This window comes from Papio anubis, chromosome 6, assembly GCF_008728515.1.
Source record: "Papio anubis isolate 15944 chromosome 6, Panubis1.0, whole genome shotgun sequence".
Taxonomy (NCBI): Eukaryota; Metazoa; Chordata; class Mammalia; order Primates; family Cercopithecidae; genus Papio; species Papio anubis.
In genome coordinates, this window is record NC_044981.1 from 27,496,247 (window position 1) to 27,522,264 (window position 26,018).

Sequence of the window (26,018 nt, forward strand, 5' to 3'; positions counted from 1 at the left end):
AGAAGGGAAGCTGAGGAGAGTCAAAGACACATGGAGCATTAACAGTCGGAATAAACGACAGAGACGCGGAAACTTCCGAGGTTTCTAGAGCGGACCCGGAAATGACGCCAGGGGATGCAAACCCTTCTTCCCCTTTTTGCTGCCCATGAAGCTTACCGTTAGTGGTCAAGTTTTTCTGGAAGTGGGCTTTCGCGATCGCGGGGACCAACGCCCTGATCTTTTGTGCCCAAACGGGATCGCCAGGTTCTTTGATGCGGATCGAAAGGGGCCGGGCCCCGGAGCCTACAACCTGACCCAGGTAGGACTTGGAGAAATGTCGAGAAACCTAGGTCTGGGACTTGAGTTGGCTTCCAGGGCACACATTCTTGTTCAGAAGAAACACATTGCAAAAATCGGGAGGTGACGGGCAGATGAAGGCACCCATGTGTCGGCGCTTCGCCTCCGGACTCCAATGCAACCTAGGGGGCTTTTGGAAAGGAGGAAGTCGATGACTCTGCAGGGACTCCTCTGGTCCAGGAGCAGATGCCTTTTGTCTGGGCACTCCCCAGCAGAAAAGGTGCATCGGGAAGCAGCCTGGCTTGTGGATGGTAGTAAGTCACTGTTGATGGGTTGGGTACAGGGAGGGATTTAAGTTCTTGAGCGACAGGTGCTAGGGAGTTTACCTGCTCTGGATAACACTATCTTGTGGAAGACAGTCACCTGGAAAACAGAAATGGCGGGACTGATGATTCTGGGCTTCAGGTGAATAGAAAATGTATAAGGTTATAGATGAGTGTGTGCTCATCGGACAGTAGCAGTGCATCTCAACAGTCGGCCTCTCAGTCCTCCTCTTCCTTAGAATCACCTATAGAGCTTTAAAATTTCCTGGATAATGTTAATGTCCAGCCAGGGATGATGACCATTGGGCTACAGTCACATCTAAGAGGCGCATCTCACCCTTTGTTCTGATGGACAGAAACCATTATTCTGACACCGTGCCTGTTGGAGGCATTGTACCTTAAGTAGCACTTAATTCATGTATGCTGGATTCGCTGAATGAAACTTACCAGCAGAGTACTGAATCTTGAATAATACAAGGAACGAGTAGAGTAAGGTAGTTCTCATTTTATCCTTATCTAATCTAAGAAATCCAGCACTGGCCGGGCACGGTGGCTCACGCCTGTAATCCCAGCACTTTGGGAGGCCTAGGCGGGCGGATCACGAGATCAGAAGATCGAGACCATCCTGCCTAACACGGTGAAACCCCCTCTCTACTAAAAATACAAAAAATTAGCCGGGCGTGGTGTTGGGCCCCTGTAGTACCAGCTACTCGGGAGGCTGAGGCAGGAGAATGGTGTGAACCCGGGAGGCGGAGCTTGCAGTGAGCCGAGATGGCGCCACTGCAATCCAGCCTGGGCGACAGAGCAGACTCCATCTCAAAATAAATAAATACATACATACGTACATACATACATAAATACATAAAAAAGAAAGAAATCCAGCACTATTTCTCTGTTTAAGAAGTTTTTTCTTCAACAAAAAACAAAATTCATATAAAAGGATTTTCTGGCACTGCTGGGGGCTCATAGAATTCCAATGTCTAGTGTCTTTTCTGTCAGGAGTTAATGTTACAAAGTTCAGTGCTGCTCTTTTTTTGAGATGGTATCTAGCTCTGTCACTCAGGCTGGAGTGCAGTGGTGCCAACTCGGCTCACTGCATCCTCTGCTTCCCCGGTTCAAGAGATTTCCCTGCCTCGACCTCCCAAGTAGTTGGGATTACAGGTTTGTGCCTCCACACCCAGCTACTTAGTAGAACCGAGGTTTCACCATGTTGGCCAGGCTGATCTTGAACTCCTGACCTCAAGTGATCCGCGCACCTCAGCCTCCCATATGCTGGGATTACAGTTGTGATGATCTTAAAACCTCTAATGATTTGGAAATATCCCTCCAGTGATCTTTGTTCTGTCACAGTGATTGTAATAACATTTATTGAGGAGTTATATGCCCAGTACTATTAAATGGTTTACAGATTTTGTTATTTAATCCTCACAACTCTGTTAGAGAGATTGGATATTGTTATATCCATTTTACCACAGTAAAGCTGAGGCTCAGAGGGTTTAACCTGGTAATAAGTCCAGTATCCCACAACTAGTAAGTGGCAGAACCAAGGATTTGCATTCATGTCTGTATAACATCAAAGCCTGTTTTTCACTTTTTTTTTTTTTTGAGACAAAGTCTTACTCTTTTTTTTTTTTTTTTTTTTTTTTTTGAGACGGAGTCTCGCGCTGTGTCACCCAGGCTGGAGTGCAGTGGCGCGATCTTGGCTCACTGCAAGCTCCGCCTCCCAGGTTCACGCCATTCTCCTGCCTCAGCCTCCGAGTAGCTGGGACTACAGGCGCCCGCCACCACGCCCGGCTAGTTTTTTGTATTTTTAGTAGAGACGGGGTTTCACCATGTTAGCCAGGATGGTCTCGATCTCCTGACCTCGTGATCCACCCGCCTCGGCCTCCCAAAGTGCTGGGATTACAGGCTTGAGCCACCGCGCCCGGCCTGACAAAGTCTTACTCTTGTCCCCCAGTCTGGAGTACAACGACGTGATCTCGGTTCACTGCAACCTCTACCTCCCGGGTTCAAGCAATTATCCAGCCTCAGCCTCCCTAGTAGCTGGGATTACAGGTGTGTACCACTATGCCCAGCTAATTTTTTGTATTTTAAGTAGAGACGGGATTTCACCATGTTGGCCAGGCTGGTCTCAAACTCCTGACCTCAGGTGATCCACCCACCTCAGCCTCCCAAAGTGCTGGGATTACAGGCATGAGCCACTGCACCCAGCCACGTGTTTTTTACTTTTAAGTCAGTGGGACACTTCAGATTACAAGATCTGTGACCCCACACAACCATTCCATGAACTATTGATTCACCATATAAGAGGACCCATTTTCTGCCATTTCCTGCATGATGCCTCTAGCAAGCATTGCAATCACAAAGACCTGGGTTTTTTAAATTATTACAAAGAAAAGGAAAGCTTCCGTAGTATGTTGATTAAAGAAATGTCTCGAAAAGGGGAATGGGATATGAGAACCAGATTGCACCAAATTGACAGTTTATGAAAAAATAGTAACTAAGAATATGATACTAATTTTGACTAATTGGTTTTGAATAGACATGGCTTTATTCATTTAAGACAAATATCTCCATCTTTGTGGAGTTTATTCTAGAAGAAAATACAGTTTCTCAGGTGGTGGTATTGTGGAGAAAAAGAAATCAGAGAAGGGCAATATAGTGTAGGGTAGAGTGAGGGATGGGTGTTAGTTTTAAATAGGATGAATGTGGAAGGCTTTACCATTATTTAAGCAAGGACTAAGGAATGAGGAGTGAATCACGAGGATTCTGGGGAAGGAACATTCTAGGCAGGAAATATGCCTCGTTTTGGAAGCTATCAAGAGCCCTATACTGTTGACCAGAAATTTGTATTTTGGTACGTGACAAATACACCAGGATGATCGGAATCTAGCCAGGAAGGGGTAGAGTTCATGACAGGAAGGAAGTTGTCATTGGCTGGTAAAAAACAGACTCTTAAAAGAAACCTCTTTCAGGTGGTGGCTCATGCTTGTAATCCCAGCACTTTGGGAGGCCAAGGAGGGTAGATCGTCAGGAGTTCAAGACCATCCTGGTTAACATGGTGAAACCCCATCTCTACTAAAAACAAAAATTAGCCAGGCATGGTGGCCCGTACCCTACACTGCACTCCAGCCTGGGTGACAGAGACCCTGTCTCAGAGAAAAAAAAAGAAAAAAGAAAAAAAGAAACCTCTTTCAAAGTAGGCTTTTAAAAGAATATTTTTAGTGACATTGAAAGTAATCTTGTATGTATGTGCTCACGGTAGAGGGAAGGAGAAGAGAAAAGCTAGTGAAAGGAGAAGAAAGCTGACTTCCGGGAATCTGCTGCAAAAAAAAAAAAGAATGATAGAATAATTTTTTTTTTTTTTTTTTTTTTGAGAGGGAGTCTGGCTCTGTCACTCAGTCTGGAGTGCAGTTGTGTGATCTCGGCTCACTGCAACCTCTATCTCCAGAGATCAAACAATTCTCCTGCCTCAGCCTCCTGAGTAGCTGGGATTACAGGCGTGTGTCACTGGGCCTGGCTAATTTTTTATTTTTAGTAGAGACTGGGTTTCGCCATGTTGGCCAGGCTGGTCTTGAACTCCTGACCTCAGGTGATCTGCCCACCTTGGCCTCCCAAAGTGCTGGGATTTACAGGTGTGAGCCACCACGCCCGGCTATTTTCACTCTTACTTATTTGTTAGGTGGCATACTTTCCATCTTTTTTTCACTTAACACTATATCTTAAGAGATTTCTATATTAATAGACGGTGTCTTCATTTGTATATGGATATACCATAATATATTTAAGCCATTTCCTGGTGATGAACACTTGGGCTTTACTCATTTCCTGGTGATAGACATTAGGTTGTTTCTAATCTTTCACCATTACAAACAATGCTATGAATAACTGTGTGTATGTATCTCATATATATATACCCATATATACAATTATATATGTATATATGTACAGTTAACTATATATAGCTTTATATATAAATATATACACACATAATTATATATATATACAGTTAAACATGTAACTGAAGAAACATATTTTTCCTTCATTCCCTGTATATAACACTATTACACAGAAAAATTTTGTTTTATTAAATAGCTAATGTCTGTTTTTTCCTAAAGTGTCACATTTCTTTAGGACAGATGAACATAGATTAACAATCACATTTTAGCTGGGCACCATGGCTTACACTTGTAATCCGAATGCTGGAAGGCCAAGGCAGGTGGATTACTTGAGCTCAGGAATTTGATACCAGCCGGAGCAATGGGGCGAAACCCTGTCTCTACAAAAGAATTTAAAAATTAGCTGGGCATGGTGGTGTGTGCCTGTAGTCTCAGCTACACAGGAGGCTGAAGTGGGAGGATTGCTAGAGCCCAGGAGGTTGAGGCTGCAGTGAGCTGTGACTGCAACAGAGCCTAGACTGGGTGACAGAGCAAGGCCTTGTCTCAGAAAAAAAAAAAAAAAAAATTGTATTGTATGATGAGCTAACATATTGTAAACATATCTGCTCTTCCATTTATGTTTAAATTTATATTGGTCCTGCCACCTTGTTGAGCATTTACTTTGTATTGGGTGGTGGATTTGGATGGTGCTAATATATTGAGAGAAGGTTTATTTGCAGCTGAATTGTGCAGAAAGGACTTTTATGGGAGTTGGCCTGGGTGAGCAGAACTAGCACTAGGTTATTCCTGACAACTTCTTTCTCTTTTTATAGACCTGCTTTGCTCAGAAAGGGAGATCAGGAGACCAGGTGATGCTGCAGCAAATGTCAGAGTTGAGTCCTAGGTAATGTCCTGCCTTTCGAAGATCTGCATGCTTCATGGCAGCTGCCCCAATCTCCTTCACTTGGACTAGAGCCCGCCTAGCACACCACTAGTCACATGCATCCACTCAGGAATTGCAAGACCCTTCTATAAATGAATGAGATGTTTCTTGCCCAGCAGATTTTTCTCTTAACTGCCACTTTACACTTACCCTTCTTTCCATTCCTCTCCAACCTTATTTAAACAAGCGTAACCATCTTTTTATGAATCTTCTCACGCTTTTGTTTGTTTGTTTGTTTGTTTTTTTGAGACAAAGTCTTGCTCTGTCACCGAGGCTGGAGTGCAGTGTTGCTCACTACAACCTCTGCCTCCTGGGTTTAAGTGATTCTCCTGCCTCAGCCTGGTGAGTAGCTGGGACTATAGGCGCATGCCACCACACTCAGCTAATTTTTGTATTTTTAGTAGGGATGGAGTTTTGCCATGTTGTCCAGGCTGGTCATACATTCCTTGTATGCATTTTTGTGCATGTGTGCTCTTCTCTTTGGAAAAGCAGGATCATGGGGTATGTTTTAAGAATATGGGATAGGTCAGGCTTGGTGGCTTATGCCTGTAATTCCAGCACTTCGGGGGAGGTTGAGGTGGGAGGATCACTTGAAGCCAGGAGTTGGAGACCAGCCAGGGCAACAAAGCAAGAATACCCAGCCCATCCCTCTTTCCCCCAACTACAAAAAATAAAAAAAATTAGTGGAGTGTGATGGCCTGCACCTATAGTCCTAGCTACTCCAGAGGCTGAGGTGGAAGGTTGCTTGAGCCCAGGAGTTTGAGGTTACAGTGAGCTACGATTGTGCCACTATGCTCCAGCGGCAGTGACAGAGCAAGACTCTGTCTCTTAAAAAAAAAAAAAAAAAGGAGAATGTGGGATGTTTGAAGATATGGTTGTGAACTGGGTAGAGTCAGGGCTTGCTCGAAACTTACCTTTTTAGGAATGAGATTTAAATATGGATATTTTTAAAACAATTGTAATAAAATACACATAAAATTTAGCATCTTAATGGTTTTTGTTTGTTTGTTTGTTTGTTTGTGTTTTTGAGACGGAGTCTTGCTGTGTTACCAGGCTGGAGTACAGTGGCACAATCTAGGCTCACTGCAACCTCTGCCTCCTGGGTTCAATCGATTCTCCTGCCTCGGCCTCCCGAGTAGCTGGGATTACAGGCACGCCCAGCTAATTTTTTTTTGTATTTTTAGTAGAGACAGGGTTTCACCATGTTGGCCAGGATGGTCTCAATCTCTTGACCTTGGGATCCGCCCCCATCGGCCTCCCAAAGTGTTGGGGTGTTGGGATTACAGGTGTGAGCCACCGCGCCCAGCCTATCTTTTTTTCTTTTTTGAGAGGGAGTCTTGCTCTGTCGCCCAGGCTGGAGTGCAGTGGCACCACCTCGGCTCACTACAAGCTCTGCCTCCCGGGTTCACGCCATTCTTCTGCCTCAGCCTCCTGAGTAACTGGGACTACAGGCACCCGCCACCACGTCTGGCTAATTTTTTGTATTTTTAGTCGAGACGGGGTTTCACCATGTTAGCCAGGATGGTCTCGATCTCCTGATCTCATGATCCACCCACCTCGGCCTCCCAAAGTGCTGGGATTACAGGCATGAGCCACCGCACCCGGCCCTATCTTAATTGTTTTTAAGTGTTCAGTTCAGTGGTATTAGGTACATTCACATTGTTGTGCGACCATCGCTACCATCTATCTGCAAAACTCTTTTCATCTTATAAAATGGAAACTGTACCTATTAAGCAATAACTCCCCATTCCCCTCTCCCTTCAGCCCCTGGACATCACCATTCTACTTTTTGTCTCTATGAATTTGACTACTCTAGGTACCTCAGATAAATGGAATCATACAGTATTCGTCTTTTTGTGACAGGCTTGTTTCACTTAGCATAATGCTGTCAAGTTTCATTCATGTTGTAGCATGTCAGTTCCCTTACTTTTTAGAGTTGAACAATATTTCACTATATGTATATATCACATTTTGTTTATCCATTCATCTGTCAACAGTCACTTGGTTTGCTTTCACCTTCTGGCTATTGTGAATAATGCTGCTACGGACATGGGGTTTATAAATATCTCTTTGAGATCCTGCCTTTAATTCTTTAGAGTATACCCAAAAAAGGAATTACTGGGTTATATGGTAATTCTATTTTTCATTTTTTGAAGAATTGCCATACTGTTTTCCATAGCAGCTATATTATTTTACATTCTCACCCACAGTGTGCAAGGATTCCAATTTCTCTTCATCCTTGCCAACATTCATTATTTTCTGCTTGTTTTTTTTTTTTTTTTTTAAAGGTAGGTGGCCTAGTGAGTGTGAAGTGGTATCTCTTTGTGGTTTTTATTTACATTTCCCTAGTGATTAGTGATGTTGTGCATCTCTTTGCATTTGCATATCTTCGGAGAAATGCCTATTCAAGTTTTTTGTCTAGTTTTTAATTGGATTATGTTTTTTTGTTAAGTTAAAAATCTTTTATTTTTAAAATGAAGACCCTTCTCTGGATCTGCTAATCTTTGTAGGGATAGTAGATAAAAGGGAAGATGTATTCAAATTTAATTCTTGAACTACTCAATGCTTCCGGGGTTTTTTGGGTGTGTGTGTAAATAAGGTAATACTTAAAAAAAAATCGTTTTCTAGGTGGACAAGGTGGAGGAGAGAGAATTCCTTGGCAGCAGCATTATGAACAAGTACAAGGCTAAGAAATAGCATGGTGGCCTTGACTAAGTGTATGGTGACAGCAGGTAAGTCTGGAGAGAAAGTTTTACAGGACATGTGGGGGACTTGGACATGCATCTCCTAGCCCAATACTGTCCAACCAATAGACCTTTATCCTGTATCTGTGTTGTCCAACACAGTAATCGCTAGCTACCTGTGACTATTAAACTCTTGAGGCTGGGCACGGTGGCGCATGCCTGTAATTCCAGCACTTTTGGAGGCTGAGGTGGGCATATCCCTTGAGCTCAGGAGTTTGAGACCAGCTTGGGCAAAATGATGAAACCCTGTCTTCACAAAAAATACAAAAACTTGTCAGGCATGGTGGTATGCCCCTATAGTCCCAGCTACTTGGGAGGCTAAGGTGGGAGGATCACTTGAGCCTGGGAAGTCGAGGCATCAGTGAGCTATATTTGCACCACTGCACTCCAGTCTGGGTGACAGAGAGAGACCCTGCCTCAAAAAAAAAACCCAAAAAACAAGCAAGCAAACAAAAAACAACAACAAAAACACTTGAAATGTGGCTAGTACTACTGAATTTTTATTGCATTTTAGTGGCTACTGTATAAGACAATACAAATCAACTCTAGGCAGTGGTTTCTTAACAAGCAGGTAGCATAACCAGATTATGTCTTAGATTATAGTTATAATGTGGAGAATGCATTGAACAGGGACAAGACCAAAAACAGTAAAATAAGTCAAGAGACTCTCGGAATAATCTAGGTAGGTGTGTGTAAACTTTGGTCCCTCTTTAGTTATCAGTCCTTAATTCTATTCTGTTTTCTTTCAGTTAGGATGTTTATTTGGTTAGTACCATAAAGACCAAGTAACAACGATTTAAGCAAGATAAAAAATTTTCTATGTCATATAAATGTGCTGTTGAAGGGCAAACCAGAGACTTCTAGAAGCCTTTCTTCACAAAGTTCTCCAGGGGTCTGTGTTCTTCTTGCTGCTTTTGGACCTCCTGGGGATTGCCTTGTTCACATGGGTGAAAGAGAATCACAGCCTGCAGGAAGGGGAAAGAAAATATTGTGACCCGGCAGCTTCCTTTTAAGCAATGACAGAATGAAAGTTGCATGCAACACTTTGGCTCACGTTCTATGTTAAGCTAAAACTTGGGAGATTCTGACATCAAAGATGCCACATATTTAGGAAAGAGTTTATAAGCATTAAGAGTGGGAAATTTTTCAGCTAAAGCTCAGCCTTTCCTGTACATCAGTGTCCTTCTATGGGGAAAGAAGAGAGCGGTGTTTGAATGGGAGGAGTGAAAGAAAACTTGTACGACATCAGAGAATCCCTGCTGTACTAGTTTGTTAATGCTGCCATAACAAAATATCATAACCGAGTGACTTAAACAACAAAAATTTGTCTCACAGTTCTGGAGGCTAGAAATCCAAAATCAAGGTTTCAATAGAGTTGATTCCTTCTGAAGGCAATGAGGGAAAGATCTGTTCCAGCCTCTCTCCTTGGCTTGTAGATAGCCATTCTTTCCTATGTCCCTTCACATTGTCTTCTCTCTGTGTATGTCTGTATCCAAATTTTCCCTTTTTAAAAGGACACTGGCCATATTAGGATGGGTTCGATCACATCCTAATGACCTACTTTCAGTTGGCCTCGCAGTAACTCTCTAAAGGCACTGTCTCCAAATAAGGGTCACATTCTGAGGTGCCAAGTTTTAGGACTGCAACATATGAATTTTGGTGGAACACAGTTCAACCTATGATATCTGCTAATAAGGGAGCTTGCAAATATGACTAATTTCTAACCAGTTTCTAACATCCCATTTGACACCAGGGAACTCCATATTTAAGGAAACCATTCATATTAACATTTAACATGGTTTTATGGCCGCCCAAAATCAATTTGTCACTCTTCTCTTTTTTGATGTTTAAAGAGCAGAGACACCAAAAGCTGAGACTCTGAACTGGATCAGTGTATTTTCAAATTTCAGGAATTCTTCTCATCAGAGAGCCTAACTTGGAAATGACCATTTACCTTTTCCAAATTGTCTTAACCCATAAATAGGTTAAGGCCAACATAAGGGAGCTAATACATCTACTGATTGAAAGTCAGGTTATCTGAACTGCAAAAAAAATTGGGGCTTGAGTTAGATATCAAAAAAAAATAAAAATGATTCACTGTGAAAAGTGGTACAAAATTACGTTAAATATAACATTGTTGGGACAAAACAAAAATTAATTTTATTGAAATACTGACTTTCATAAGGTTTTTAGCTTGTTATTTTATTTTTTTGTTGTTGTTTCTTTGAGACAGTGTCTCGGTCTGTCCCACAGGCTGGAGTGCAGTGGAACGATCTTGGCTTACTGCAACCTCTACTTCCTGGGTTCAAGTGATTCTTGTACCTCAGCCTCCCAAGGAGCTGGGATTACAGATGTGCACTACCACACCCTGCTCCTTTTTTTTTTTTTTTCCTTTTTTTGTATTTTTAGTAGAGATGGAGTTTTACCATGTTGCCCAGGCTGGTCTTGAACTCCTGGGCTCAAGTGATCCTCCCGCCTCAGCCTCCCAAAGTGCTGGGATTACAGGCTTAAGCCACTGCGCCCAGCCTAGCTTGTTCTTTCAAAAAGTATTCCCCATTTCTTGTAAATCGCTTCTTCTCTGCACAGTGGAACATTCTCTTGGCTGGTTTGTAAATGGGAAGGCTCTTTCTACCAAACTCAGACCCATTACTGTCAGGAGTAGCAAATGTTAACTTTCTAAATGCATTTTACCCAGGATATAAACCTATGTGCTATTCTTAAATATATTTAAACTTTCTCAATTCTACCATGTTAATAATTTTAGAACTTATTTCCAACCTGTTTTATACACTGTTCAGCTGATACTTCACAATTAGTACTTTTGATCTCAGTGTTTTCAGGGTGAGATTCCAGATGATCCCAGTAAAGATTTTTGTTGATAAGTCTTCCCATTATGTGAAAGTCATATGTTGAAGAATGCAAATCCTTCAGTGTTTAGGTTTTACTCCTGAATTAGGCAGTCTTTCAGACACCCCAGAAATAAATCCGGTTACTGCCTCTCATCTTTAAAAACCCTTCTGGTTTCTTCAGTCAGAGAACACAAATCTCCAAGTATTATTACCAGGCTGAAATTCAGGACACAGTAACTTATTTCGGATGTTAATGCTCCTTGCTTCCCAACTTTATGCAAACAACAAAGGAAGAAAATATACAAGGACATGCTTTGGAAGTCCAAGGTGGGAGGATCGCTTGAGCCCAGGAGTTCAAGACCAGCCTGGTCAACATAGTGAAACCTCATCTCTACAAAAAAATTGAACTTAGCTATGCATAGTGGCACATGCCTGTCGTCCCAGCTACTCAGGTTACTGAGGTGGGAGATTGGCTCGAGCCTAGGAGTTTGAGGCTGCAGCGATCCATTATGGTGCAACTGCATTCCAGCCTGGGTTGACAGAGCAAGAGTCTGTCTCACAAAAAAAAAAAAAACGTATATTATCTATTTGGGAAATCACATTAAGAACATACACACACCAAAGAATATACTTAAGGACAAATTATAGACAAATATGTAATAGTATAAGCAGCATTTACAACGATTTCAGAACCTTTTTTTAGAAAAAAGGAAAGGATACAGCAATTAAGAGAGTTCCATGCCCTCAGGTTTTATGATTTAATGTGATGGCAGACAGAGGGGATGAAGAGGAATGGACATCCTTTTTGTGAAAATACTTAGGCCTTCAAGTCAAGAAACTAGGGCTTGAAAGCCCTTGTTTTTGGACTCTAAGAATCTCATGAAAGCTGTGGACTGACTCTTCAGAAAAATATACATACACTTGATATTTTGCATGAGTTTCTTGGTGTTCATGGGTACCCTTCAGGCAAGTGAAATATATTGTCTGTCTCAAACTGCATTCTCCTTTGATTTCCTCCACCATAGTGGCTGGAGAACTAAAAATTCTTTCTTTCTCTGATTTCTTTGTAGTTGGGGTAGCATGTGACCTGGATCTGATCATTGTGATTCAAGTCAGTGTCACTGTGGGGGCTTCGGGAAACATTTTTTAAAAGGGAGCAGCTTGGCTGGAACACTCCATCAATTCTTTGCCCTGTGCATTTTTGCCCTTCTTTCTGCCTCTCAGGAATGCAGAATTCCTGGAGGAACAGCAGCTATCATACATTTGTGATGATAAAAGCCATGGAACAAAGGCAACTGAGCAAGAAGACAGAAGGAACTGGGGACGTTCTTGACAGTAGTGCCACCACTGGATGATTTACCTTGGGACCTCTTATTAAATGAGATAGTACTCTTTCCTGTTTAATCCACTGGAGTAGAATTTTCTGTTACAGTGAATCCAGTCCTAATTGATGATATTGGCTAATAAATATTAGCACCTGCTATGTCCCAGTACAGTTTAAGCATTTTATCTACTAATGTTTTAAATTTTCTCAATGACCTTATGAGATAGGCCATAGGTTCTCAGAGTGTGGTCCCTGGACCAGCAGCATGAGCATCACCTGGAAACTTGTTAGAAATATAAATTTTAGGGCCCGGCCCTAGACATACTGAATCAGAAACTCTAGGGGTGAGGACTTAGCAGTCTGTTTAAAAAGCCCTCCATGCTATTTTGATGAATACTAAAGTTGGACAGCTACTGAGATAGGGTATTGTTACTATCTCCATTTTACAGATAAGGAGACAGCTGAATTTATGTCACTTGCCAGTGTCACACAACTAGCAAGACTGACTCCTTGAAGCCCATCACATGTAAGAACTACTTTAGAGCAGTGGTCTTCAAACTTTGAAAGCATATCCTGTTGAAAAATTTTGTATCCACTTCTACATTTTTAAGTTGACAGCTAAAAATTTCACATCATAAGTTTAAACAGTTGTAAAGAATGTGATTTCCAGTATATTGTGAATTATGACATTTTAAAATGTGTTCCATTACTCCTCTAGATATATCCAGTGGTTTCTAAAGTGTTTAGGTTTTACTCCTGAACTAGGCAGTCTTTCAGACACCCCAGAAATAAATCCAGTTACTGCCTCTCATCTTTAAAAACCCTTCTGGTTTCTTCAGTCACAGAACACAAATCTCCAAGTATTATTGCTAGGCTGAAATTCAGGACACAGCAACTTGTGTATCCTGAATTTGATATGATGATAGTGATTTAAACCTATCATCAAAAAAAAAAAAAAATTAAAAAAAGCTTTTTTAAAAAAAAATTTTTTTTAACATTAGATATTTTACATCTTTTTCTCTTTTTTTTTTTTTTGAGACAGAGTCTCTCTGTGTCGCCCAGGCTGGAGCACAGTGGCACGATCTCGGCTCATTGCAACTTCCACGTCCCAGGTTCAAGCGATTCTCCTGCTTTAGCTTCCTGAGTAGCTGGGATTACAGGCATACACCACCATGCCCAGTTAATTTTTGTATTTTTGGTAGAGACAGGGTTTCATCATGTTGGCTAGGCTGGTCTTGAACTCCTGACCTCAAGTGATCTGCCCACCTTGGCCTTCCAAAGTACAAGGATTACAGGCATGAGACACTGAGCCCGGCCATCTTTCTCTTTTTTACTTGAACTCAGATTTTTATTCCTCCGTTCCTCTCTCTCTCTTTCTTTTTTTTTCTTTTTTTGAGACAGTCTCACTCTGTCACCCAGGCTGGAGTGCAGTGGCGCGATCTTGGCTCACTGCAGCCTCCACCTCCCAGATTCCAGCGATTCTCCTGCCTCAGCCTCCTGAGCAGCTGGGACTACAGGCGCGTGCCACCATTCCCTGCTAATTTTTTTGTATTTTTAATAGAGATGGGGTTTCACCATGTTGGCCAGGATGGTCTCGATCTCCTGACCTCGTGATCCGCCCACCTTTGCCTCCCAAAGTGCTGGGATTACAGGCATGAACCACCGCTCCTAGCCTCTTTCTTTTCTATTCTTTTCCATCTGCCCTCCCCAAACATCTCCCTCCTTCCTTCCCTCCCTGCTTTCCTTCCTTCATCTCTTTCTCTCTCTCTCTTTTTCTTTTTTCCTTCTTTTTTGAGACCATCTCACTCTGTTGCCCAGGATGGAATGCAGTGGCACAATCTTAGCTCACTACAACCTCTGCCTCCCAAGTTCAAGCAATTCTCCTGCCTCAGCCTCCCAAGTAGCTGGGACCACAGGCAGATGCCACCACACCCAGCTAAAGTTTTTTTTAAAATTTTTTGTAGACAGGGGATCTCACTATGTTGCCCAAACTGGTCGTAAACTCCTGGGCTCAAGCGCTCTGCCTGCCTCGGCCTCCCAAATTGTTGGCACTACAGGCGTGAGCCACTGGGCACGTTGGGACTAATATTTTCTAAGTCATGTTTCCATGGCAGAATATTCCTCACTGCTAGAATGAGACCAGAGGTCAAAATCAGCTCTATGTCTGTTTGTCATTCTTATGGATATGAGAAATTGTGTTCACACAAGTAGATAGGGATGAAAGGAATTTTGAAATAGAAATGCAGTTCTAATTTTTCTAGCTTCCATATTGCGTGCCAAAAATCACATAATAATCTATCATAAGATTCTCTAGTCTTCTCTCATCTGGTGATCTTTTCCACGCTTTCTTTGCAACCCCTTCATGTGACCAACATTTAGAGCAATGTTTTCCAACTTCTTTTTCTTCAGCTCACAGTAATAAATACAGTTTACATCTTGACTCCTGACTGTATACGAATTTATAACTGAAGGTTTCATAATCCACTCCTTTCCCTTGCTACTTATAAGTACAAGTATAAAGTTAGTATTAAATATGCATTTAATCATATTTAAATAGTCATGCATTGTTTAATGACAGGGATACATTCTGAGAAATGTGTTGTTAGGTGATTTCATCCTTGTGCAGACTCACAGAGTGCACTTATACAAACCTAGATGGTACAGCCTACTACAGACCTAGGCTGTTTGCTATAGCATATTGCTCCTAGGCTATAAACCTGTGCAGCCTGTTACTGTGCTGAGTGCTATAGGCAATTGTAACACAATGATAAGTATTTGTGTACCTAAACATATCTAAACATAGAAAAGGCACAGTAAAAATACGATATAAAAGATTTTTAAAAATGGTACACCTGGCCGGGTGCAGTGGCTCACACCTGTAATACTAACACTTTGAGGCCAAGGCAGGTGGATTACTTGAGGTCAGGAGTTTGAAACCAGCCTGGCCAACATGGTGAAACTCCGTCTCTACTAAAATACAAAAAAATTAGCCATTGTGGTGGTGGGTGCCTGTAATCCCAGATACTTGGGAGATTGAGGCAGGAGAATCACTTGAACCTGGGAGGTGGAGGTTGCAGTGAGCCAAGATCATGCCACTGCACTCCAGCCTGGGCAATAGAGCGAGACTCCATTTCCAAACAAACAAACAAAAAAGTACACTTGTATAGGACACTTACCATGAATGGAGCTTGCAGGACTGGAAGTTGCTCTGGGTGAGTCAGTGAGTGGTGAATGAATGTGAAAGCCTAGGACAATACTGTACACTACTGTAGACTTTATAAACACTATACTTAGGCTACAGTAAATTTGTAAAAAATGTTTTTCTTCAATAGTAAATTAACTTTAGCTTACTATAACTTTTAATTTACAAACTTTTTCATTATTTATTTATTTTATTTTTATTTATTTATTTTTTTGAGATGGAGTCTTGCTCTGTCGCCCAGGCTAGAGTGCAGTGGCACGATCTCAGCTCACTGCAACCTCTGCCTCCTGGATTCAAGTGATTGTCCTGCCTCCGCCACGTGAGTAGCTGGGTACAGGCATGTACCACCATGCTCAGTTAATTTTTGTATTTTTGGTTTCACCATGTTGGCCAGGCTGGTCTCGAACTCCTAACATCAAGTGATCTGCCTATGTTGGCCTCCCAAAGTGCTGGGATTACAGGCATGAGCCACCAAGCCTGGCAATTTTTTAAAACTTTCTGACTTTTTTGTAATCCCAGCACTTTGGGAGGCTGAGGTAGGCAGATCAAGAGGTCAGGAGATCGAGACCATACTGGCTAACACATGAAACCCTGTCTCTACTAAAAATACAAAAAAAAAAAAAAAATTAGCCGGGTGTGGTGGCAGGCACCTGTAGTCCCAGCTGCTCGGGAGGCTGAGGCAGGAGAATGGCGTGACCCCGGTAGTCGGAGCTTGCAGTGAGCCGAGATTGCACCACTGCACTCCAGCCTGGGCGACCTAGTGAGACTCTGTCTCAAAAAAAAAAAAAAAAAACAAACTTTTTGACTTTTTTTGGAATAACAGCTTAAAACACAAACAATGGCTAGCTGTACAAAACTATATTCATTCTGTGTATCCTTATTCTATAAGTGATGTGGTTTGGCTGTGTCCCCACCCAAATCTCATCTTGAACTGTAGCTCCCATAATCCCCCACATGTCATGGGAGGGACCGGGTGTGAGGTAACTGAATCATGGGGTGAGTTTTTCCCATGCTGTTCTCATGACAGTGAATAAGTCTCAGGAGATTTGATGGTTTTACAAAAGGGCAGTTCCCCTGCACATGCTCTCTTGCCTGCCGCCATGTAAGATATGCCTTTGCTCCTCCTTTGCCTTCTGCGACGATTGTGAGGCCTCCCCAACCATGTGTAACTGTGAGTCCATCAAACCTCTTTTTCTTTATAAATTACCCAGTCTTGGGCATTTCTTCCTAGCGGTATGAAAATGCACTAATAAAATAAGCTTTTTTCTATTTTTAAAATATTTTGTTTTTCAAAACTTTTTTGTTAAAGACTAAGATTCACTGGGCGGGTGACCCATGCCTGCAATCCCAGCACTTTAAGAAGCCAAGACAGATGGATTGCTTGAACTCAGGAGTTGGAGACAAGACTAGGCAACATGATGAAACCCCATCTGTACCAAAAATACAAAAAAATTACCTGGAGGTGGTGGTGTGCACCTGTGGTCTCAGTCACTCAGGAGCCTGAAGCGGGAGGATCATTTGAGCCCTAGAGGCAGAGGTTGTGGTGAACTGTGATCACACCACCGCCCTCCAGCCTAGATGACAGAGTGAGACACAATCTCAAAAAAATAAAAAAAATAAATAAAGATTAAGACACACACATTAGCCTAGGCCTACACAGCATCATCAATATCACTGTGTGCCACCTCAACATCTTATCCCACTGAAACATCTTCATGGGCAATAACACACATGGAGCTGTCATCTCTTCTTCTGGTATACCTTCTGAAGGACCTGTCTGAGACTGTTTTATAGCTAACTCTTTTTATAAGTAGGAGTATACTCTAACAATAATAAGTATATAATGAATGTTAGGCAATAGGAATAATCAGCTTCATTATAATCTTATGGGACCACCGTCATAAATGTGGTCCATTGTTGACTGAAATGTCATCATATGGCACATGATAGTACTTTTTTTTTTTTTTTTTTTGAGACCAAGTTTTGCTCTTGTTGCACAGACTGGAGTGCAATGGTGTGATCTCGGCTCACCGCAACCTCCGCTTCCCAGGTTCAAGCCATTCACCTGCCTCAGCCTCCTGAGTAGCTGGAATTACAGGCATGCACCACCATGCCCGGCTAATTTTGCATTTTCAGTAGAGACCGGGTTTCACTGTGTTGGTCAGGCTGGTCTTGAACTCCTGACCTCAGGTGATATACCCGCCTTGGCCTCCCCAAATGCTGAGATTACAGGCATGAGCCACTGCGCCCAGCCATGACTATATTTTTTAAAAACCTAAAATAGGCCAGGCGCGGTGGCTCACACCTGTAATCCCAGCACTTTGGGAGGCTGAGATGAGCGAATCACAAGGTCAAGAGTTCAAGACCAGCCTGGCCCACATGGTGAAAACCCGTCTCTACTAAAAATACAAAAAATTAGCCGGGCCTGGTGTCAGGCATCTGTAATCCCAGCTCCTCGGGAGCCTGAGGCAGGAGAATCACTTCAACCCAGGAGGCAGAGGTTGCAGTGAGCAGAGATTGCACCAGAGCACTCCAGCCTGTGCAACAAAGTGAGACTCCGTCTCAAAACAAAAACAAAAGCACCTAAAAGAATAGAAAAACAACAAAAATAAATTGGTTCTTATCTCCAAAGCTGATTTCTCAATCCACTAATGTTTTTCTGCTCTGAGAATTGCAGGTTTAAAAACTGCCTTAGACTTTATCAGACCCACTCCGCAATTCAACCTTAAGCATCTTGCTCTGCCTCTTACCTCCTGTCCCTCAGCTTACTCCCTGTAGGGCCTCAGCTCCAACACTTTGACCCCACCGTGTTTACAGTCTATTACACCTGTGTCTTGTCCACCACCCTTCTCATGTCTTCACTTTCCTCCTTTCCCAAACTAGATTCCATGGTCTGTGACTACAGTCATTCTTGCTTACATTGTCATCCCACTTGCTTCATCATACTTGTCTTATGAAATTCTAATCCTGACTGGGCACAGTGGCTCACGCCTGTAATCCTAACACTTTGGGAGGCCGAGGCAGGCAGATCACCTGAGGTCAGGAGTTTGAGACTAGCCTGGCCAACATGGTGAAACCCCATCTCTACTAAAAATACAAAAAAAATAGCTAGGCATGGTGGCGCACACCTGTAATTCCAGCTACTTGGGAGGCTGAGGCAGGAGAATGGCTTGAACCTGGGAGGCAGAGGTTGCAGTGAGCCAAGATTGCACCACTCCAGCCTAAGCAAAAGAGCCAGACTCCATCTCAAAAAAAAAAAAGAAAAAGAAAAAGAAATTCTAATCCTTGTAAAAATCCACATTTCAGGCCTGGCACGGTGGTCACGTCTGTAATCCCAGCACTTTGGGAGGCTGAGGCTGGTGGATCACAAGATCAGGAGATTGAGACCATCTTGGCCAACATGGTGAAACCTTGTCTCTACTAAAAATACAACAAAAATTAACTGGGCATGTTGGCATGTGCCTGTAATCCCAGCTACTAGGGAGGCTGAGGCAGGAGAATCACTTGAACCAGGGAGTCGAGGTTGCAGTGAGCTGAGATTGTGCCAGTGTCCTCCAGCCTGGTGACAAAGTGAGACTCCGTCTCAAAAAAATAAATAAATAAATCCACATGTCTATTTATTCATTGGTCATACCTATCTAGGTGAACATAATTGGAGAAAAACACCACACTGATGCAACTGTAATTTCATGACCACTAACCTTGAGTGAGTCCTTAGTGTTCACTGTAATCCCATACAGTGACCTAGCCCCTTCACTTCTCCACTCTGGTAGATAACATTTTCTCACTTATCTTTTCACAAACTTCCAATACCTCCTCTCCTATGCTCACCTCAGCTATGACCTTGCTTTCTTTCTTCCTTTTTGAGATGGAGTCTATGCCTTGCTCTTCAGGCTGGAGTGCGCAGCTGCGATCTTGGCTCACTGCAACCTCCTCCTGGTTCAAGCAATCTTCTGCCTCAGCCCTCCTGAGTAGCTAGGTTACAGGCATGCCCCACCACACCCGCTAATTTTTTTTGCTTTTTTTGTGACGAGCTCACTCTGTCAGCCCAGGCTGGAGTTCAGTGGCCGCATCTCAGCTCACTGCAACCTCTGCCTCCCCTGGGTTTTACTTTATCCTCTGCCTCAGCCTCCCAGTAGCTGGGATTACAGGCTACTACCACCTCAGCTCTGGCTAGTTTTGTAATTTTAGTAGAGATGGGGTTTCACCCTTGTTGGGGCTAAGCAGGATGGTCTCTGGACCTCTGACCTCGCTTGATCCACCTGCCTCCCAGCCTCCCAAAGTGCTGGGATTACAGGCTTGAGCCACTGCTCGCCTAATTTTTGTATTTTTAGTAGAGACGGGGTTTCCCCACCCATGTTGGTCAGGCTGGTCTCAACCCTGACCTCTGGATCTGCCTGCCTTTAGCCTCCCAAAGTGTAAGTGCTGGGATTACAGGCATGACCCACTGTGCCCAGCCAAACTTGCTTTCTATTTGAGGAAATAGAAGCAATCAGAAGACATTTTTCACACATTCTCAATACCTCATCCATGTACTTAAACATGCATATATTCTGCTTTTCTTTTCTTTTCTTTTTTGAGATGGAATTTTGCTCCTGTTGCCCAGGCTGGAGTGCAATGGCATGATCTCCGCTCACTGCAACCTTCGCCTCTCAGATTCTCCTGCCTCAGCCTCCTGAGTAGCTGGGATTACAGGGATGCGCTACCATGCCCAGCTAATTTTTTTTGTATTATTAGTGGAGACAGGGTTTCATCATGTTGACCAGGCTGGTCTTGAACTTTTGACCTCAGGTGATCTGCCTGCCTCAAACTCCCAAAGTGCGGGGATTACAGGCATGAGCCACTGCGCCTGAGCTTCCATCCATTCTTTCTTGAACCTTCCTCTCCAGTCAGGCTTTTTGTCCCTAGCACTCCTCTAAAAAAGATTTTATCAAGGTCATAGTGACCTTCGCTTTGCTGAACCAGTGATAGATTTTCACGTCTCACCTTTTTTTATTATTATTTTTATTATGTAGAGATGGAGTCTTATATTACTCAGGTTTTGAACTCCTAACCTCAAGCCATCCTCTCACCTTGGCCTCTCAAAGTGCTGGGATCACAGGTGTGAGCCACACCTGGTCATGTCTTATCTTAACCTGCCCGATTGATAACCTTTGACACAGTTAGACATTTTCTCCTTGAAATATTTTCTTCTCTTGGCTTCTGCTATACCACTCTCTTTAAAAAAAAAAAAATTCTTTTCTTGTATCTTCAAGAAAATCAGAGAAACCAAGGTACACCACTCTCATTTGAGCTCTTCCTGCTTCACTGGCTAATCCTTCCTAGTCCTCTTTGCTGGGTACTTTTCATCTCTGGACCTCTAAATAATGGAAAGCCTTAGAGTTAAGTCCTAGAATCACTTCTCTCCTTGGTTTACACTTATGCCCTGGGTGATCCCATTCACTCTTATGGTTTTAATTCTCATGTATTATGGATATTTCCCAAATTTTTACTCCTTTTACTCGTAGCCTGGACCTCTTCCCTGATGACCATGCTATTTTGTATAGTTACTAACATCTTTAGATATCTGATCAGCATGTCAGATGTAACATGTGTAAAATCAAACTTCTCTAACTCCCTTCTTGTACATTCTATTTGCCTCTCTTATGATCTTACCCGTATTAGTAAACAGCAACTCAGTCTTTACAGATTTGGATCCAAAATCCTTGAGGCCATTCTTGACTCTTGTCTCTCATATCCCATGTCTAATCCATCATTAAGTCCAATAGCTCTCCCTGCAAAGTAAACCCACAGGGTGAGACTCCTCTTGCCTTTCACTGTTAAGAACATATTCCAGGCCAGGCGCGGTGGCTCACACCTGTAATCCCAGTACTGTAGGAGGGTGAGGCAGGAGGATCACTTGGGCTAACAGGGTGAAACCCCGTCTCTACTAAGTATAAAAATTAGCTGGGCATAGTGGCACATTCCTGTGATCCCAGTTACTTGGGAGTCTGAGGCAGGAGAATTGCTCGAACCCACGAGGCAGAGGTTGCGGTGAGCCAAGATCACGCCACTGTACTCCAGCCTGGGCAACAGAGCCAGACTCTGTCTCAAGGGGAAAAAAAAAAAAAAAAAAAAAAAAAAAGGCATGTTCCAAACCACCATTGTCTCATATTACAGCCTTATGGTAAAATTTTACTGAGTTTCCTGCTTAAATTAATCCTAGGTTCGTAGTCCAATCCTAACATGGCAACTGAGTGAATCCATAAAAATGTAAATTAGATAATGTCATTCCTCTGCTCAAACCCTCCAAAGTCTTTTCAAAATAAAATATTCCTTAGCGCAGGCGGGGCGTGGTGGCTTATGCCTGTAATCCCAGCACTTTGGGAGGCCAAGGCAGGCAGATCACAAGGTCAGGAGATCGAGACCATCCTGGCTAACACGGTGAAACCCTGTCTCTACTAAAAATACAAAAAAAAATTAGCCAGGCGTGGTGGCAGGTGCTTGTTGTCCCAGCTACTCAGGAGGCTGAGGCAGGAGAATGGCGTGAACCCGGGAGGTGGAGCTTGCAGTGAGCCCAGATCACGCCACTGCACTCCAGCCTGGGCAACACCGCAAGACTCCGTCTAAAAAAAAAAAAATTAAATAGATAAATAAAATAAATAAATAAGTAAATAAAATATTCCTTAGCGCTGCTTACAGGGTCCTACACAATCTGGTTCCTGCCAGCTTCTTTACTCTAGCACCCTCCTTCAGTCCACTCCAGCTGTAATGCAGGCCTTCCTGCTTGCTTCTGCCTCTAGGTCTTTGGATGAGGTTTTCCCAGATATCTGCTCAGTTCAGTCTCCTACTTTCTTAGGTCTCTGCTCAAATGTGGCATTATAAGATCATTCCTGACCATCTTATATTAAATAGTTAACACTATGGCTACTTTCTGGTCCCACCTCAAGCCTGTTCCATTGTTCTCTATTTGTCTGTTTACTGTCTACATCCATAAGAATGCAAGTACTACGAGAATGGGGACTGTCTCTGATTTAGTTAGGAAGTCAAAACATTCACAGAGGAAAAGATAAATATATGAAGTGATACATGATTGACTGTGAAATTGAGCAGTCAATCACGGTCATATGTGTTCACACAAAGTGAACTGTTTGGACACTGTGGTTGAGTAAGCTTCTAGTCCAAGCTTGGGCCTTGAAGGGTAGATTTATACTGGCCATTGGAGAGACTGAAGAGGAAGGAGCTAGTAGATGGACATGTGCTCTGGCAAAGGTTTGTGCCACTCTGGGGATGTGTCTAAATGGTAACCATATTTCTTTTGCAAACCAGCATCAGGTACTTAGAACAATGTAAGCACTGTGGACACATAGTAGGTGCTCAAAACATGTTCATTTACTGTATGAATGAAGGATATTTGGATGGTACTTAGTGGGCAGTGGAATAGAAGGTTTAAAATGGAGCCCATTCCAGAAAATCTTGCCTATATAGGATTTGGGAAGCAACGTGATGACCTTTTTTGGCAAAGAGGTTGAATTATAGGAAGGAAGTAGACAAATAAAATTGGAAAGATAGACTGAGGCTAGAATAAGGAAGGGCTTGGATATTACCCCAAGGATTATATTTAGAGGTAATCAAAAGGAGTTAGGGGAGTTTTAAGCTGGGGAAGGGCCTGATAAACTTATTTGGGGGAGGTGCTGTTAATCTGGAGTCTAGAATTGTGGGGATAATTACTAGGGTCAGTTAAAAGACAATATAACAGAACTTAAGGCGTGACACATTATGGGCATGCAGTAAGTATTTGTTAAATGAGTAAGGAGTTAAACTGTAGAGAGGATATTGGGGCTTGAATGGAAGACTTAAGAGAGTTTTAGAAATGAGGGATCATTAGGAATTGTTTTTGAAGGGTGAGAAGTAAATGTGGAGAATTTAAAGAAACTCCTCCCTTTTCCCCAACTTTCTTCTTAGGCGATGCTTCTTCATGAGTGGTGTAGGATGAAGAAACTGAACAGTGCCATGATCCTTATCTGTAATTTCCTGGCTGCCACTCTGCTTTGGTGGTCTTCCTTCATCTCTTCCTGGGTAGAAATAGAACTGCCTGGAGATCCCAATGCTCTTGTCAGTGCACTTTTCATGGACTGCAGTGGTAAGATGATGTGTTGGATGCCCAAACACAAGTCAAGTAAGTCCTGGATTAAAAAAGGGAGGGCTAAATGTCATTACTAACCTTAGCCTCGTTACTCCTTCCCCTCATTTCCCTCACAACTACTTCTTCCTGCTGACATCCACCAAACTTCACTATGTGACCTTTAGAACTGGGGAACTCCGAAAACCAGAGATAGCCCTGAAAAGAACTTACACCCCTCTCTCTGTCTTTAGCCAACTTCATACTGGGTGGAATTTCTATGATTAGTGCCCTTCTCCTCTCATTCTGCTTGAAATTTTTGTTGCTGACCTTCCCTCAGTTATTCCCTGAGACCCAGAAACGGTATATTTTCTGTGCATCCATCTGCATTGTCACAGGTAAACAGAGGCAGGAATAATTCCGAATGTCTTAGCCTTGGGGTGAGGGTGGAAGAGGCTTAATTAGCCTCTTAAAAAATTTTCAGGAGGGTACAAGGGAAAAGGAAAAGCTAGGAGAAAAAATGGTCTGAAAGGAGGGAGAAGAAGAATGAGGGGAGGTGATGAAATAATTTGGTTCTCTGATCATAATACTACAGTTAAATCTTTTAAGTATTGATAAGCTAATTAGCAGATTGATCTCTCCCTCCTTTTTTTGGGTTGACAGGTACTTTTGTGTTCTTTTCCTTACTTATGCAGTATATACAAATTTTGGAAGTAAGTTGGGGACCTGACCCAACAAAAGTCACTTCTAAGTTTCCTTACTTCATAAATTCATTCAGCTATGCTCTATTTCTGCTATCTGGTGAGTGATCATTGGATTCTGTGAGGCCGAAGAGAGAGAGTTAACCTCCCAGGAAGTGGATAAAGCTACTTTCTCTGTTTTTTTTTTTCTTTTTCTGTAAAGTTCTCAAATATGTGGAAGCTATAGCAACATGCAGTCATGCAACCTACCCCTTTTTGTCTTTGATTTCTGATCATGAATGCTCATTCATGACTTCTTTGTTTGTGTTGTTTTGTTTTGTTTTGTTTTGTTTTGAGACAGGGTGTTGCTCTGTTGCCCAAGCTGGGAGCTGGGATGCAGTGGCACTGTCTCAGCTCACTGCAAACTTTGCCTCCTGGGTTCAAGTGATTCTCCTGCCTCAGCCTCCTGAGTAGCTAGAATTACAGGCAGCGCCAACAAGCCTGGCTAATTTTTTTTGTATTTTTAGTAGAGACGAGGTTTCAGCATATTGGTCAGGCTGGTCTTGAACTCCTGACCTCAGGTGATCTGCCCACCTTGGCCTCTCAGAGTGTTGGGATTACAGGGGTGAGCCACCATGTCCAGCCATACATGACTTCTTATTGTTCAGTGATCTATTTTTAAAAATATATCCTTCTCCAAAAAAAAAAGGCAAAAAAAAAAAAAAAAAATCCTTTCTTGATTTTTTTCCCTGCACTTCACTTTTACCACCTAAACACCAGAAGAGGGATTGGGAAGCAATCCCTGTGCACCAAACATACCTTGAACAAGGGATAGAATCCAGAGTATGGGAAAGAATTGTTTCCTTTTCTTGACTACAGAAAAAGTCTGAAGACATTCTATCAGACCAACTGCATGATGCGTGAGGCCAGTGCAAAATGAAAATACAGAGTCTCTTGTTCAAAAATTATTAACAATCTCCAGATGGTGATAGCAGAGCATTGAACCAAGTGTGGGGCTCTTCTGGGTGCAGGGCCATTTGCAACTGTAGAAGTTAACATGCCCATGAAGCCAGTTTGGACAACATCTTTAGAGTGGTGATAAGAATTTACATGAGTAGCTCACACTTTAGTGCCTGAACTCTTAAGCTATTTGAAAATTAGCGATTGCCATCATGAATCATCAATATAATTACTGTTTTCTAGGAGCCCTCTGCCTTTGCAATTCCTGGTGCTGTGGAGCTCTCAGAGTTTTAACATCTCAACCAAGCCACATGGATACTATTTCCTCAGAAAAGACAAAATTGATTCAAGCAGAAGAGTGAACTCACTGAAGAGGACTCTCCACCCAGAACTGGGGATGCCTCAGCCACTCACACTTACTCCAAGATTAGTGTCATTGATTATGGAAAGAATTGACTTCTTCCCCTGGTCCTGCTCATTTTTCTAGAGCCAGGACCATAAATGTGTTTTATGGCAGAGAAAAGTGAAGAGGGGTGGGATAGTGTGTGTTGAGAGAGAAGCAGATAGGCAATCTTATGCTTTGGCTCCTAGATTATGCAGGTGCCTATTTTCTATCATCTCCATAAATCTACCCTTACTGCACTTTCTATTTGGCAGGGATATTTTGTTGTCTATAACAGAACTCCTCCTCTGTCTGTAAAGTTTAGGTTTTGATAAAAATCCTTTTCCCTCCAGAAA

The 26,018-nt window shown here is 42.6% G+C and overlaps 1 protein-coding gene across 6 annotated transcripts; it reads left to right on the forward strand.

Moving 5' to 3' along the window:
* The first annotated feature begins 68 nt into the window (after positions 1-68).
* LOC110742963 (transmembrane protein 225B-like) lies at positions 69-26,018 on the forward strand. 6 transcript variants are annotated; one of them, XR_002521289.2, is made up of 5 exons: positions 140-298; positions 5,311-5,381; positions 8,049-8,152; positions 23,484-24,038; positions 25,524-26,018. XR_002521289.2 is itself a non-coding variant. In XM_021936644.2 (4 exons), exons 1-4 carry the CDS (start codon positions 146-148, stop codon positions 25,640-25,642), a joined length of 594 nt encoding a protein of 197 aa, XP_021792336.1. In that variant the 5' UTR covers positions 69-145; the 3' UTR covers positions 25,643-26,018. The 6 variants fall into 6 exon arrangements, 2 of the variants coding, with proteins under 2 accessions (XP_021792336.1, XP_021792335.1); XR_002521291.2 differs by having other exon boundaries at positions 23,484-23,697; XR_002521290.2 differs by lacking the exon at positions 140-298 and adding an exon at positions 410-590.

Coding starts and splice junctions, on each gene's coding strand:
- LOC110742963 (XM_021936643.2), top strand. CDS start 146: ATGAAGCTTACCGTTAGTGGTCAAGTTTTTCTGGAAGTGGGCTTTCGC. Junction 23,698..23,894: donor GATGCCCAAACACAAGTCAA/GTAAGTCCTGGA, acceptor CTCTGTCTTTAG/CCAACTTCATACTGGGTGGA. Junction 24,039..25,523: donor ATCCATCTGCATTGTCACAG/GTAAACAGAGGC, acceptor ACTGTTTTCTAG/GAGCCCTCTGCCTTTGCAAT.